This window comes from Lipotes vexillifer, unplaced genomic scaffold (assembly GCF_000442215.2).
Source record: "Lipotes vexillifer unplaced genomic scaffold, Lipotes_vexillifer_v1.1 scaffold1226, whole genome shotgun sequence".
In the NCBI taxonomy this organism is placed as follows: domain Eukaryota; kingdom Metazoa; phylum Chordata; class Mammalia; order Artiodactyla; family Lipotidae; genus Lipotes; species Lipotes vexillifer.
In genome coordinates, this window is record NW_006784227.1 from 860,681 (window position 1) to 877,186 (window position 16,506).

At 38.6% G+C, this 16,506-nt stretch overlaps 1 protein-coding gene across 3 annotated transcripts in view; it reads left to right on the forward strand.

Moving 5' to 3' along the window:
• The window catches only part of MYO6 (myosin VI), a 117,084-nt gene that overhangs the window by 30,319 nt on the left and 70,259 nt on the right, over positions 1 to 16,506 (forward strand). For all 3 annotated transcript variants that reach the window (XM_007456605.1, XM_007456603.1, XM_007456604.1), the window contains 5 exons: positions 815 to 884; positions 7,325 to 7,398; positions 10,351 to 10,480; positions 12,405 to 12,510; positions 13,720 to 13,775. In XM_007456605.1, coding sequence (XP_007456667.1) covers positions 815 to 884; positions 7,325 to 7,398; positions 10,351 to 10,480; positions 12,405 to 12,510; positions 13,720 to 13,775 — 436 coding nt within the window. The remainder of the gene's footprint in view (positions 1 to 814; positions 885 to 7,324; positions 7,399 to 10,350; positions 10,481 to 12,404; positions 12,511 to 13,719; positions 13,776 to 16,506) is intronic.

Genomic DNA, 16,506 nt, shown 5'->3' on the forward strand with positions numbered 1-16,506 from the left:
GCAGTAGCCTTGCCTTATACTCTTGCATATATATACATATACAGACTGCAAGTATTCTAAAATAATTGAACAGGTTTTCCTTAGAGACTGGTTTGATATGGATGGAAACTTCAACCACAGGAATAATTGTAATTGTTTGAGAAATAGAAGTGTATAGGTAACTGTTAGAATGGCATGGAGAAAATTTAATTCTCTTTCGATGTAATTTGAGATCATTTCTTCTCTCTTACAAGATACTATCTTAATTCTAGAGTTTCTACCATAGTATTTAAATGATATAATAAACACCAGCTTATTCATGGATATCTGTAATGTTATGGACCTAATAGTTTTGGATACTGTTTATATTTTTGACACATTCCTGTACAGGATTTTGTGTCTAATGTGTTTTACTCAGACAATAGCATTAATTAAATTATGGTCTGTTGGTATATCTGATTGATTGATTGGATGTAACTTTTTTCCTCTTTTAAAACAATAAAATTGCTGTATACATAAACATTAACATTTTAAAAAAGTTGTTAAACAGCATATGCCTGTGTAAGCGTAATATACTTCTTGTTTTGTCCCACTCTAGGTGTTACAGCACAGGTTTTGTTTTTGTTTTATTGACTTCCATTATTGATTCCATGTTCATAGTAATAATGGATAATATGTTTGAGTAACGACTTGTTAAGTAGTAGGATCTTGTATTACATTTTAATGAAGAGCATATCATTGCCATTATTTTCAATGTATGCAGTCAGTTAAACTCCTTTATCTTTCTTATTATTTGTAAGCTTCTAGTTTAATGAGCTCTTCTTTTGTTTTTCAGACATTTCTGGCTCTCATAAACCAAGTGTTCCCTGCAGAAGAGGACAGTAAAAAAGATGTGGAAGATAACTGTAAGTATCAATTTAAAAAATAGTTCTCATCATAGAAAGGAAACTGTTCCTTCAAAAAATATACGAGTGATTATATTACAGGGCACACTGTCCTTGTTCAGAAGAAATGTTGCCTTTTGACCTGAAGGTTCCTGTGAATGGAGGAGCCCCACAGTCCTAGATGCATTGTTCTGTCACATTTGCACTTTGGTGAAGGGGTCTCCTGACTATCTTTTTAGTGTTATATCAGTTGTGTAAATACAGGGAATGGTAATCATTTACTAACTATGAAGTCTGAACTAAAGATCTCTTGGTTTTATGGTTTTTTTTTGTGTTTTGAACCTCTGAATCATCTGGAATCAGATGATTTTTATAGTTGTATATGTGGTTCAATAATTTGGAAGTTGAGTCACGAGGACCCATTTAGTGTCACCCTTTGAAGGAAACAAACATTAAAAAAAATACTATGTAATAAGTACTAATTGAAAATTGATTTCAGAACATTGGATTAAAGTGCAACACTAATTTGACTTACAACTATCTTAGAATTTTTGGTGAAAAAATACTGTATCCAGAGCAATGGGCCACGTTTATTCTTACATTTTCAAGATAAAGCGATAATCATGTTTCATTTTTTATGTGGCGGTATTTAAGGATCATGTCCAGTTGTCATGGGTTTCGTTAAATGTATTTGGCATGAAAAACCCTGCAATTAAATAAGAGAGGTAGGAGAAAGGAATATATTTTGTCTTTATTGGTTTTCTCTGGAGTTCGCATTTGAGTAAGCCTGTAAGATCTCCTCTATGTGACGTGGAATACAGGAGTAACGGGGGAGCCCCGAGTTCAGATTCTCACTGTGCCATTAGGAAGCTGTTTGCCCGTAGGCAGTTTCTCCCTCCGCTTTGAGCTTCTCGTCTGGAAAACAGGAGTAATGATTTTTATGTTTCATGCTTAGAGATGATACATTTAAAATGCTTGGTGCAGTGCCTGGCCTCTAACAGCCTCTCAATAGATGGTATCTGTTGTTATTAGGTGTAAGAGACTGGGAAAAAAATCTGGCGCTCCCTTCCTTTCCAAAATTGCTAGAGAGTTTGTCTGATGGGATCATATTTTTCTGAACAGCAGTCAGAACAACAACAAAGAGGAATGAGATTCTGTCATATCTAAAATAAGAGAAAATTCTTTTCTGTAAAACTTGCTAGGGTATTCAGAATTGGAATCAATCCTTTTCATATATCAAAATAATGTTTTCTGGTTTATATATCCACGTAGAGCTAAACATAATAAATGATGTTGAATTACTTTTAATCCATTTCTTAAATATTTTAAAGCAGCCTCCCTCTGATTGTTTCATGGTGGTGGACTTGTCTAACCGTTTAGTTTTCCTGGTCTTAGTGGAGATTTGCCGCTTCTTGCAGATGTTGACTCTGGTGATGCCAGACGGCAGGAATGTTGCTGAGGATGTCACCTGTCCTCACCACACAGTAGTCCAGCCCTACTTGATGTCCCCTTTCTGAAACCACATCATGAATGCAGCTCTAACTGTTGAGTTTAGAATGCAGGTTTTCCAGCGAAAGTGGTTCCATCACTTATTAGTTTAGTCCTTTTGCCTGAGGCTTGGTTGCGCACTACACCACTGTCCTCCGCCAAGTGACACGTGGCGTTGTTTGTTTGGGTCTCACGTGCGTATTTCTAAAATCCTTTCCTCTTCTCTGTATCACGGTAATAATGTGATGATTAAGAGCTTGATGTTGGGGGCTTCCCTGTTGGCGCAGTGGTTGAGAATCTGCCTGCTAATGCAGGGGACACGGGTTCGAGCCCTGGTCTGGGAAGATCCCACATGCCACGGAGCAAGTAGGCCCGTGAGCCACAACTACTGAGCCTGCGCGTCCGGAGCCTGTGCTCCCCAGCAAGAGAGGCCGCGATAGTGAGAGGCCCGCGCACTGCGATGAAGAGTGGCCCCCACTTGCCACAACTAGAGAAAGCCCTCGCACAGAAACGAAGACCCAACACAGCAAAAAAAAAAAAAAATAAAAAAAATAAATAATAAACTCCTACCCCCAACATCTTAAAAAAAAAAAAAAAGAGCTTGATGTCTATAGAGCATCCTGAATTATGTGATAAAGGTTCTGTGGAAACAGACACACGAGTGGACTTCTGATAGTGCCCTCATAATATAGCAAAATTTATTACCTAGTTTTAGCTCCAGGTTTTCTATGTGAAGGGTTTTATGTGTGGAATTTAGTGTGTTAACTTTGCCTTTTTACTTGACTCTTGAGGATTAATGCCAGAATAGGAAAGTAGTTCAGGGATGTGAGGTGGGTAATTAAAATAAGCATTTTTTTGGTGCTGATTTTTAAGCTACTGTTACTTACATGGCATATAATAATCTTCATGAATGATCACTGTTAGAAGTCGAGAATAATAAAGTATAAACAATAATATTGGAAAGAATCCCCAAAGTTGCCTGGTTCAGTCTCTTTTTCAGTAATGGAATGACTTCTACAACAATGTAACGATAGAATCGATTGACTTCTACTGCATTGAAGTTGTTTGTGGGTTCTGTTTTATTTCTCTCAGTGAACCAGAACTGTTAACAAATAAGCAGAATCTTAAGTGCTTAGATAACTCCCTAGTCAGATTCCTAAATTTAAGAATTGAGTGATATCTAGTCTTCATTAGAAACTTTTGGTATCCTCAGTATATATTAATTATACCAAAATTCTTCTTACGGAGTTTATAAAGAAACAAAGACGTTCATTCTTTTATTATGTCTTATTTAAAATTTTTTAATATCGAGTGTATAGTTAAGTCTATGAATAATTAGGCATAAAAGGCGAACAGTTCACCTAAAGTATTGCATGTCAGTAGCCAAACCAAGTAGTCCTGGGGTGGCCACTAGGAGAGGAGGGGAGGGGAGGAGGGAATTTCGTGGAGCAGGAAGTGATGTCCAAGACCCTCTGAGCATCCCTAGGTCGTGCCTTCAGGGATGCAGAGGCCACTGAGACTTAACCATTTCCCATTCTGGCAAGCTGAGGGTCATACATGTTCCCTTCTGTCTTTCCTTTTCTGTGTCTTTATTTAAATGGGGTAGTCTGAGTAGCATAATTTAAGAGGAAGACCCTCTGATCCAAATTTTTATTGTCATTGGCAGATATTTCAGCAGTGAGGGATGTTTTTTTTTTTTAACATCTTTATTGGAGTAAAACTGCTTTACAATGGTGTGTTAGTTTCTGCTTTATAACAAAGTGAATCAGCTTTACATATACATATGTTCCCATATCTCTTCCCTCTTGCGTCTCCCTCCCACCCTCCCTATCCCACCCCTCTAGGTGGTCACAAAGCACCGAGCTGATCTCCCTGTGCTAAGCGGCTGCTTCCCACTAGCTATCTATTTTACGTTTGGTAGTGTATATATGTCCATGCAACTCTCTCACTTCATCCCAGCTTACCCTTCCCCCTCCCCATATCCTCAAGTCCATTCTCTAGTAGGTCTGCATCTTTATTCCCATCTTGCTCCTAGGTTCCTCATGACAATTTTTTTTTTTTTTTTTAGATTCCATATATATGTGTTAGCATACGGTATTTGTTTTTCTCTTTCTGACTTACTTCACTTTGTATGACAATCTCTAGGTCCATCCACCTCACTACAAATAACTCAGGTTTGTTCCTTTTTATGGCTGAGTGATATTCCATTGTACATATGTGCCACATCTTCTTTATCCATTCATCTGTCAATGGACACTTAGGTTGCTTCCACGTCCTGGCAATTGTAAATAGTGCTGCAACGAACATTGTGGTACACGTATCTTTTTTTTTTTTTTTAACATCTTTATTGGAGTATAATTGCTTTACAATGGTGTGTTAGTTTCTGCTGTATAACAAAGTGAATCAGCTATATGTATACATATATCCCCATATCTCCTCCCTCTTGCGTCTCCCTCCCACCCTCCCTATCCCACCCCCTAGGTGGTCACAGAGCACGGAGCTGATCTCCCTGTGCGATGCGGCTGCTTCCCACTAGCTATCTATTTTACATTCGGTAGTGTATATAAGTCCATGCCACTCTCTCACTTCGTCCCAGCTTACCCTTCTCCCTCCCCATGTCCTCATGTCCATTCTCTACGTCTGTGTCTTCATTCCTGTCCTGCCCCTAGGTTCTTAAGAACCATTTTTTTTTCTTAGATTCCATATGTATGTGTTAGCATACGGTGTTTGTTCTTCTCTTTCTGACTTACTTCACTCTGTATGACAGACTCTATGTCCATCCACTTCACTACGAATGACTCAATTTCGTTTCTTTCTGTGGCTGAGTAATATTGCATTGTATATATGTGCCACATCTTCTTTATCCATGCATCTGTCTATGGACAACAGTGAGGGATTTATTTAGTTGAATTACCAGATATCCCTGAGAAGGCTGGTGGTAAGTATGGGAGGAGGTAAAGAAAGAAGGGCAAGCAGCCATCCACATGCCATGTAGATTTATATGATTAGCTTTTCTAGGGGAGCCGTATCGTGGGATTAGGCATTCTTACTTACGGGAAGCAGAGAGAGTATCATGCATCCAGGCAGTTTCAGAGGAAGCTGAGCGATGGGCGAGTGGTTCGATGTTGTGCTTTGCATAAGGAAAGGCAGCTTGTAGGTCAAGCTCCTGGGGACGGGGGTGGACGAAGTGCAGGGGTATAGAAAGTAGGGGACCGAACCCACACGAGATACCCTCTGCTGCCTGCCTTCTCCACATCTTTCCTCAACTGAAAGGAGGGCTGCCGTTCGACTGTTAGGGGCCTCCACCCACTTCTTACTCTGTATTTTTCTGCTGTAAGTGGCATTAGAAAGCAGTGAGGCCCGTGTCCTTGCAGTGTGAACTGGCTGCATCGTGTGAGTATAGAAGCAGTCTGTGTGAGACAGGTGGAGCAACGGGCTCTTGTTTGACAGGATTGGTCGGGTGTTGAATTGTAGGTTACATATACATACAGTGTTAGGCATATATACAACTTCAGTGAGGGATCAAGCAAACAAGCAGATGAATCAGGCAGGGCCCTGCCCTCAGGGATCTGGTATAGAAGCCCAAACCAGATATACAAAATTGTCATCACAAGACTGGCATTCTGTGGTACGCACCATAATGCAAGTACAAAGGAGCAAGTAGTCCTAGTGGTGGTGGGGTAGTGAGAATGGGGGGGTGTCATTTGAGGGTTAGTCTTTGAACTGACCTTAAAGGATAGGTGGATTTTTGATACCTAGAAATAGAGAGGTGCAGCCCAATGCATGCATGATAGTTGAGTTTGGTAAATGGTTTAGTCTGCCTGCAGGTTAGACCATGTTAAAGGGAGTTACGGAAAATTATATGAAAAGGCCAGTTGAATGCAGGTTTACTAAGGGCCTTGAATATCAGACTTGAACATGGATTTGGTAGTTGACGGAGACCCACTGATGAGTTTTGAGGAAGAGAGAGATTTAGTCAGGGCTCTGGTGTGTTTAGATTAATGCACTGAGCAATCTGGGTTAGAGAGGAGAGAGACTGCGGCAGTAGACAAATGAGAAGCTGCTGTGATTACGGAAGAGGTGACGACGCCTAAACTGGGACTGGGGCTGTGGAAGTGGAAAGACAGGAGAGACATTTCAGAGACTCAGATTGTGCTAATTTTGAGTGCCTACCATGAAGCTGGTGCTGTGCTATACTTTATTACATGTATAAAGACTTGGAAATGGGCTTAGAGCAAGGAGGTGGAGAGAGGATGGTCCTAGTATTGACTGAGGCTTGCAGAATAGATGAGTGGGAAATGGTGGTGCTGATAATGGAAACAGAGTGGCTGGGGGAAGAGTGGGCTTGTCTGCTCAAGTGCGTGGTGGAAACGTGGAAATGGAGCTCAGGGGACTGAGGGCCGGGGCAGTAGATCAGGCTGGGAGAACAGGATGTGTCAGAGCGTTAGGAGAACAGACGTCAATTAGCTGCATATCCTGGTTTAAGACGTACAAATTTCTTCAGGATTCTTGTTTAGTCTGTCAGTTGTGAGGCACTGCCTGAATGACACGATCCCTTCCCGCTCTAAAATTTTATCTTCTGTGTTTTTCCTGTAAAATTCTGAGCATCAGATGGGATTAGTGTCGTCTACTAATCTTTTCTGTGTCAAAATGTATTAAAATCAGCACTATCTAAAGTAGTTCTTTTTTTCCACTTGAATTGTACTCGGTTTTTTGTACTCACCTGGTACTAACTAGAGGTACTCACCTCACTGGAAATTTATTGTTTAAAAATATCACTGTAACACGTATGTAAACTGGATACATTTTACATCAGCCTCTGGGGTTTACATGTACCAGGAAAAAGATGGAATTAAATCTAACGTAACAGGTGAATTTTAGCTTTGGATCACAGTGATTCAGATTAAGATGGCATTGTTTTATTTTACTTTCTTTCTTCAAATTGCTAATGATTTACAAATTTTCCATCTCAGGTTCATTAATGTATTTGAATGAAGCCACACTGCTCCATAATATCAAAGTTCGATACAGTAAAGACAGAATTTACGTAAGTATTTTACCTGTAGGTTAAGTTTTTGTGGGAATAATTATTTTACGTGCTACTGTTTGATTTTGTTGAGCTTGAAATTTTCTAACAGGAAATCATACTGAACGGAGTGTGAGCTCCATGAGGATAAGGATTCTTTTCTGATTTATTGCTCCAACACCAGGGCTTAGACCACACGTGGTACATAGTAGGCACTTAATAAATATTTGCAGAATGAAATAATGAATACAGAGCATCATCTAATATCATTCAGACTTAAAACTATCCAATTTGGATATTTAAAAAAGAAAGAACACTGATTATTTTGAGTTTTGATTTTTTAACTTTTGGCATATATCTGTAGATCTGTTTAATTGATGCAGTTTCCACATTGTTCTGCAAAACATTTAAGGCAGACTATGAGGCATACATATTGAAATTAAAAACTTGGAAGACAAAGCGATGTGAATTAGAATAGAAGGCAGTACGTGAGGAAATATCGAGAACACTGAAGTGCTGATCATAGAGCGTGAATAGTTGCAATATTTCATTCCAAATAAATAACTTACCCTAAAAACCCAGGATACTTAAAAATGAAAGACAGTGCTTTTAATGGAAATAGGGTTTGTACCACATCATTCAGATGGATACTTAACTAGTCTGTTTTAATTATAATGATTCATTGGGCACGTATGAGTTCTATATATCCCTTTGTTGGCTGGAGGTAAATTACCGCACTGTAGCCCTCCTGTTATAAAGATGGGACTCTTCATTATTTTTGAACGAAGAAAACACATGGCTTCTTTGACACTTCCTAGATCAAATGACATTCTTAATCTTTTATATCACTATCAATTTGCCTAATTGTACTTACTTAATTCTGACTAAATTACCTTTAGTCTTTGCCATCTGTCCAAGTAATGACAGCTGGGAAATAGAACTAATCTAGTCTTTTCCAAAAGAGTTTACTTGCTGTCTTTCGGTTATACGTAGTTATTAAGTCTTTACTTTCCTCCTTGATTTTTCTCAAAATCAACTAAATAGTGTATTTCGGTTTACACACACACACACACACACATATGGCTATTCTTATTTAAAAATATGTTTAGAAGCAAAATTCACTTAATCGGCCTACTAATATTGAGTATCTAATGTGTGCTAAATGTTGTTTTAGGTACTTAAATAATACAAATTAAAAAAATTTGTTTGTTAAAGCAGCTCAACTTGTAATAAGTCAGTAAAAGTTGATTTAGATGTAACCATCTTTCAAGAAGAACTGGCTGCTATTTTTTCTTTACGTGTCTAACATCACTTGGTGGTAGTGGAACAATCTTATTTATTTGAGCAAGTTTTAATTGTTTTAGTATCTTTTTCTTGAAGTTTAAAAATTTTAAATTACCTTTACAGAATGATCTTATTCAAAGAAATTGAGATACTTTGTTTTTATTTGGGATGTTTATAGGAAAGCTTCACACGCATGGGATTTTCGTTGGTCTTTTAAGGCTTCCTGTGCTGCAGTGGTGCTACATTTGCTGACTGTGACCATTGATAGCTGAAGGTTTACGTGCAGAATTCATTGTACTTTCAAAAAAATTAGTTGCCTTTTTTTCACATTATGTTTAGTTGACCTAAGATGTGTATGCAGTTGGGCATATGACCTATGTGTTAGATAGTGGCTGTTTAGCGTCATCAGCTCCTGTTTGGAAAACCAGTATTTTCAAAGTTAATGAAAGCCGTGACTGGTGGGTTTTTGCCTAGCCAGTTATGTCTTTTAGTTATAAAACCATTAAATATCAGCAATACACAAATAGAGTTATTATTATCATAATATATGTAAGAGAGGGGAGCAGTTCAGAATAGTTTGAATTGGATATTTTTATATGTCTCACCAACCAGAATTGCCACCATTCTCCCTTAGATTTGAGTAGAACAATAGCTAACTCACATTTAACATTTCCCTAAAGTCTCTATTACTTTCCTTTTGTTTCCCATAGAAACATTATTATCGGGAATTTCTTATTTTTTACCCAACTCCAGGAAACATCTTTGGGAACATTCATGGAATTTTAGATGAGTAGGCTGAGAGTTCGGGGTTTCTGCATCATTTCCCTTCCACAACTAGAAGCAGAAAAGAGAAAAACATGGTCTTGTGTGCCCTAGTTTGGCCAGTAAACCACAACGAATAGCTAAACCACAACTCTCTTTCTACCCACGAGGAATTTTATAAATCTTATTGGTGGCATTTTTTCTGGTCTTTTGAAGCCACAGTGAAATTTCAGATTGAAAAGCAAGCTTCACTTGCTCATTGAACATTTAGCCCGTCAGTATTCTAGGCAATGGTTAGCGCATATGCTGTTTTGCAAAAATCGGGGACCAAGTGGTCAACACCGAGCTAAATCAGTCCTTGGCTTTCAGTGATGGGCATAAGCCTAGAGGGTCCTGTGAGCTATGTTAAACTCTTCAGGGCCCAGAGGGTCCTGTGAGCTATGTTAAACTGTTTAGTAGCAGGGTGAGGAAAGTAGTCTAGGCAAGGAATACAAATAAGCAAAACTCAGGCTGCTAGGCATAGAGTAGATGTCATAAGTGGAGTCAACAGGAGGTGTCTGAGATGGAGGTGTAGACTCAGCTCTGCCCATGCAGACCTCGTAGTGGTGAACCTAGGAGGGGGGGTGTGGGAGGAGCATGTTTCCTTTGAGGCAAAGGGAGGTCAAGAGAGATGATTTTGATTTTGGATGTGCTGAGTTTCAGATGGCTATAGGTTAAGAAGATGTAAATATTTATTAAGAGTTAGAGAAATATGGGTCCTATAGAGATCAGGGAATATTTAGGTCTAGAAATGCAGATTTAGGAGTTCTGCTTATAGAGAGAACTGGGGGTGTCTATTTGCTGTGTGTTCTTTCTCCTGTGACCCTTGTTTGGTTTTAAATGAAAACAGTAATTGGAAAATTTTATGTTTATGTCTTTCCCACTTAGACATATGTGGCCAACATTCTGATTGCAGTGAACCCATACTTTGACATACCTAAAATATATTCTTCAGAAACAATAAAGTCGTACCAAGGAAAATCTCTTGGGACGATGCCACCTCATGTCTTCGCAATTGGTAAGTAATTTAATTGTATCTTAATATTTATTTTTCTTTAAATTGTACAGATTTACTCCGTTTTTCTTTTGGATTAATAAGAGATACCATGAATCGAATACGTATTTTGGAGGGCTTGTGTGCATTCTGAATGTATCACCATGTCAGGAGCACGTATTCACACAGGGTGGGGAAGATACTTTTGCGGCCAACTCATGGGGCGGTTGTACCTCATTACCTTTGTTAAAGGCCCATGTCATCTTAAGCGTGTCCACCCAGTTGAAAGTAGGTCATAATAAAAGCTGACCTATTGTTTTCTTCTGACTCCACCTGAAAAGTGTCCTCCTTCCACAACTAGGAAGGAGTCCCGGGCTGTCTGCTGTTACCCAGGTCATCACTAGTGAGCGCATTACCTGGGCTAGAAGGGAGCTGTGAGAGCAGACGTCTTCCATGCTTTGTCCCGCATCAGGGCTCTGTAAAATGTAAAGGATCGACAGTGATACATGCTTCATATCTCTGGGGTATCTGTGTGGGAAGGCAGCAACATCTGTCTTTGTCTTTCTCAGGCGCTCTCTCATCTCAAAGCACTTTAGCTCTGGGGAGCAGAGAGGGAGTTATTTGACAGGCATCCCCCATAGCTGGTGACTGCAGGTACAGAGATGTTAGCTAAGCCTTGGGATTCAGACATAGCTGGCAGTTAAATGATGACACGTTTTGGTTCTGGTTCTTAGTGCAATTAGTTTCTCTTTGGGTTTTCTCTTTGGGCTTTCTCTTTGTACCTGTATTATGGCCTAACCGGGCTTCGTCTCTAGATTTGGCTGACCGTGTACTGTGTGCTACTAGGCAAGAGTGAATGTGTACACCAAGTCCAGTGCAGCTGCACATTGACTTCTGGTTCTGTGATGCTCTGATGGGCATGGGTGTGTGTTCTGTCAGCTGGCTACATGGTGCAAAATCCTTAGAACCGCAATGTGAGCAAGTTACATGTTTAAAATGTAAATAAACCAGCTTTTACTTTTAGTTGTTTACTGCTAAAACAGTTTTTACAAGGATTCCACGAAAGTGGGTGGAATAGATTGCTGATAAATTGGTCAAAGGGATGTGTGAATACTCTTGTGTGTAGTTTGCATTTGGCCCTTAGTGTAAAAGCCATTAGTAGAGCTTTCTTCGCTGGTATGGGTAGCACATGCCTGAGGTGAGAAATAGTTGCCTTACAGGGCTAAGTTTGTCAGGACCTAATTTTTAATCAAAATTGTTTTAATTTGAGCCCACTTTAATAGAATTGAATTGTGTTCATCTTGTCCGTGGAGTCTTAAAGACATTTTATAGTCTAAATTTTTGGAGTGTAATGAAGATAGTTAAAAATTGTATATATAAATAATCACAAGTCTAAAAAATTTAAAGCAGTTAATTTTGCCTATTTTTGAAATGCTGAAAAATTCTACATGATGTTTAAATTTAATACTAGTATTACAGAAAAAAACCCCACAGATTTATTGTGCAGTTATGTATTTTTTTTCTCCAGCAGAAATTTTGGCTGCCAGATTTCTTAATTGGTAGCTCGTTACTTCTTGCTTTTTTCTCCGGGATGTCATTAGTTATGCAGAGTGAGCATTTTTCATCTCTCTGCAGGTCTGCTCTAGTATTAGGAAAAGCTGAGCCACAGCTCATAATATGGAGACATTCTAGTACAAACATAAGAGTTGTTTATTTGATTTCATATTACTTAGCTGTCAGGATAACTAGAGAAAACATTTAACGTATATACCTTTAGAGATGTTTTGAACACTTTTCAATGATTTTATTTAAAAATTTCGGTAACTGTAAAAACACATTATAATTTCTTTAGGAGCAAGTGGTTTTTGATAGTAAATGGACTTTCTATGATTTGGAAAATTTTGTGTTTAATACACTGTTCATCGTTAATGTATTATTTTGACCCCAGCTGATAAGGCTTTTCGAGACATGAAGGTGCTCAAGATGAGTCAGTCTGTCATTGTATCTGGAGAATCAGGAGCTGGCAAAACGGAAAATACAAAATTTGTTCTAAGGTGAGGAGTATTTAGTTGACCTAGAATACTTTGAGCAGGTTGATTTTTCTTAATTGTGGTAAAAATATATATATAACATAAAATTTACCATCTTAACCACTTCTAAGTGTACAGTTCAGTAGTGCTAAGTATATTCACATTGTTGTTCAGCCAGTCTCCAGAACCTTTCACCTTACAAAACTAAAACTCTGTACCCGTTAAACAACTCCCCGTTTCCCCTGACCCCAACCCCTGGCAACCACCATTCTACTTCCTGCCTCTATGATTTTGACTGCTCTAGATACCTTATATATATAAGTGGATCATATACTTTTTGTTTTTCTGTGGTTGGCTTATCCCCCATAGCATGATGTCCTTGAGGTTCATCTGTGTTGTGGCATGTGTCAGAATTTTCCTCCTTTTTAAGGCTGAGTAATATTCCCTCGTGTGTTACGTATCACATTTCATTTACCCATTCATTCCTCAGTGGGCACTTGGGCCCTTGGGTTGCTTCCATCTCTTGGCTCTTGTGAATAGTGTTGCCATGAACATGTTGTGAGCAAAGACTTACAAAGATCTCCTTGAGATTTGAACCCATTGACTTTGAATACTCTTGCATGCTTTATGACATAGGTTGAAATGGTGGGCTCTATCCCTTTTACGAAAACAGACGTGTGGAAGCTAAGCTGCAGATTGTTGAAATCTAGTTCTGACATGCTATTCTCATTAGGATACTGGAGAAGACCAGTGCTGGTTAGGCAAAGGGAAATCTTGGAATGTTCCTTCAAAATCCAGCCTTTATGTTCTTTTTTCAATAGTCCTGCCATTAGAGTGGTTGAAACCATTTTTTACCTTAAGTTTATGATGATTGGCCTTCTTATTTCTACCTCCCCACAACCCTCCTCCCAGTGTCAAAGATGAATATTTCTGTGTGTAATGTGTGGCATATTTACAACTAAATAGTTGGTTAAAATCAGAACATTCCCAAAAAGTTTTAAAAATAATGCTGATTTAGATGTTAAAGGCCATCCAAATAGAATTTTAAACGTTTAAAAAGCTATAACAGAATAGTAGTTGCATTTAAATATAAATTTGTAATTTTTAAATAAGCCATTCCAGTGCATGATCCAGGTTTAAATTTTAGATGTATTAAATTATATTAAAATTAGAAAGATAATGCATGCAGTATCATTCTCATCCAGCATTTTTTTAATCCTGTGTTTTAAACAGATATCTGACTGAATCGTATGGAACCGGTCAAGACATTGATGATAGAATTGTCGAAGGTATTGTTAATTTTTAAAATTCTTATTTTCCATTGCTAGATATGTACTGAAATTAACTTAGAAGAATGCTCTAAATGGTCTGGAGTGTTCTCCAAGAGATCCAAAAGACTCTGCCATCTCCTACAAATCTTTGCTCAGATGTTATCTTCTCATTTACTTATTGTCTTGTCTTCCCTGTCCCCCCGACCCCCGACCCCATGTCTGTGCTAAGAGGGCAGGGATTTTATATATTCCAAACTCCTGGAATAGTGCCTGATACATAGTATATGCTCCATAAATATCTGTTGGATGAATGAGAGGAATATAGGAAGCCCTCCTGCCTCCTGTTTATTTTGTTGACCTTGTTTTTGTAAAGGAGAAAGGGAGAGGGTTATTTGAAAATGAGGTGCTGGGGGAAATCATTTTGATGAAAGAGTGCACTTGGAAAGCAGGAGTCTGTAGATTGATAGCCCATTCCCCGGGCCGTCAGTGCTTGCTCACCCCTTAGACACTTCTCGGATCCTGTTTGGTCTCCGCTGCCGTCACGCTGAGTCTGCAGCAGCCTCCCGCAGCACAGGTTCCTGTCTGGTCCCCCCTCTTATGGTCTCGCTGCCCTTTAACCTATTCTCTGTGTGGAAGTTGGAGTGACCTCTTTTGCTCTGAGCCCTTTATTGGCTTCGTATTTCTCTCAAGCTAAAACCCCAAATTCATATCATCACCTCCAGTGCGCTGTGTGACCTGCCCCACCTCCTCTGGTCTGATTGAGTCGTTGTTCCTCTGCAGCCTTATGCTTTAGTCACATTGGTCTCCTTTTAGCTTTCTGAGGTGTTTCAGGCCTCTTTGGACACTCTTCTCACCCCTTCAGTAAGTTTTTAGTAATGATGATGATACTGACATGTGTGGGTTGTGTTAGGCCTTGTCTGATTTGCTTAAAATCTGTTACCTAACTTAAATCTCCATAGAATACGAGGTAAGTACTATTTTATCCCTGCTTCACAGATGAGAAGCTAAGGTAGAAGGAGTTTCAGTAACTTTCTGAAGAGTAAATAAGCTCCTCAGTTGTGGAAATGGGACATAAACCCAGGCATCTTAACTATATGCTCTACTAAGTGCATATTTTAAGATCCTTCACATTTTAAAGAAAAATTCCATGGGCTTCCCTGGTGGCGCAGTGGTTGAGAATCTGCCTGCCAATGCAGACGACACAGGTTCGAGCCCTGGTCTGGGAAGATCCCACATGCCATGGAGCAGCTGGGCCCGTGAGCCACAATTACTGAGCCTGCGCGTCTGGAGCCTGTGCTCCGCAACAACAGAGGCCGCGATAGTGAGAGGCCTGCGCACCGCGATGAAGAGTGACCCCCACTTGCCACAACTAGAGAAAGCCCATGCACAGAAATGAAGACCCAACACAGCCATAAATAAATAAATAAATAAATAAATATATTGTGTATTATTTATAAAAAAAAAAAAAAAGAAAAGAAAAATTCCAGTTGAACAAAAATTTATCAGGGGCCTTTTATGTTCATGCATTCTGCTATATCATGGCAGGCAGATGTTACATACATTTTTTTCACACTTATGTAAAATATGCATGTAGATGAATATAAATTTGACTCTAATAAGCATTTTTAAAGTTTGCATCCATAAGGTTTTTCATATTTCTTGATAAAAATAATTTTCTAATTTTTATCTACAGTTCTCACTGTGGTACTGTGACACACACCTAGGTAGAGTCACAGTAAAGTGCCTTCAGTGAGGGAATTGCCCTTTAAAATTGAATAAATAAATAAAAAACAAATAATGGGTTAATTTAATAAAATACTAATTAATATTAGGACTTGTTTACTTGAGGTACAGATTTGCTTTGAAACCAGATAAGCCTGGTTTCTTCCATGAGAACGTACTGTGCAGTGTGTAACGTGCTGTAGTTGAGGACAGTTGGAAAGTGTTGTTCCAAATGTCTCTACAGCCCCTTACTGGAGGATAGTTTATGTTAACTGGCAGGGCCATAGAAATCTTTAGGTGGGAATACATGCTAATATTTCTTTTAGTTTTAATACTTCCTTATTTTAGCAAGTGAAACAACCTGGGAGTGATCTTTAAAAGGGTTTAGTGACTAGTTAAGCTTTCTATTGTAGATAGAATAAGAGAAATGGACTTTAAAAGATTTCATAAGAAATACTCTAGCAGTAAACATATGAAGCAATTTATGAGATTATTGAAGGAATATGTGAGTAAGATTGACACTAATCTGGTGTGCTTACAGTTAAGACTGGTGAGCAACAGAAGAGACTCTAGGAGCTCTTTTCCAGTTAGGTAGAGAGAGAGAGAGAGAGAGAGGGAGAGAGAAAGAAAGAATGTGTGAAATTATAAAATGAAGACAGTTAAAATTTTACATTTGTTCATTGAGATTTCAAGAGCTATTGTTCTGAGAAGCTTTCGTAGGTAATTCTGTAAACGCTTATTTGTTAGATTTTGTTGGATGTGCATGTAAAAATGTTAAATCTGGAGGTTTTATTCATATATATTTTTAAATGTAAGTCAGCTAATAACTTCTTGCCTGTATTTCGTCACAGGAAGCTTGCTGTTTTCTCTACTATCATCACTGCTCTTGTAGGGCTGATGTGAAAACCATAAAATTTTTTTTTTTTTTTAAAGTTATCACTCTTTTTTTATTTTTTTAATTATTATTAGTGTGTGTGTGTGTGTGTGTGTGTGTGTGTGTGTGTGTGTGTGTGTGTGTGTGTGTGTG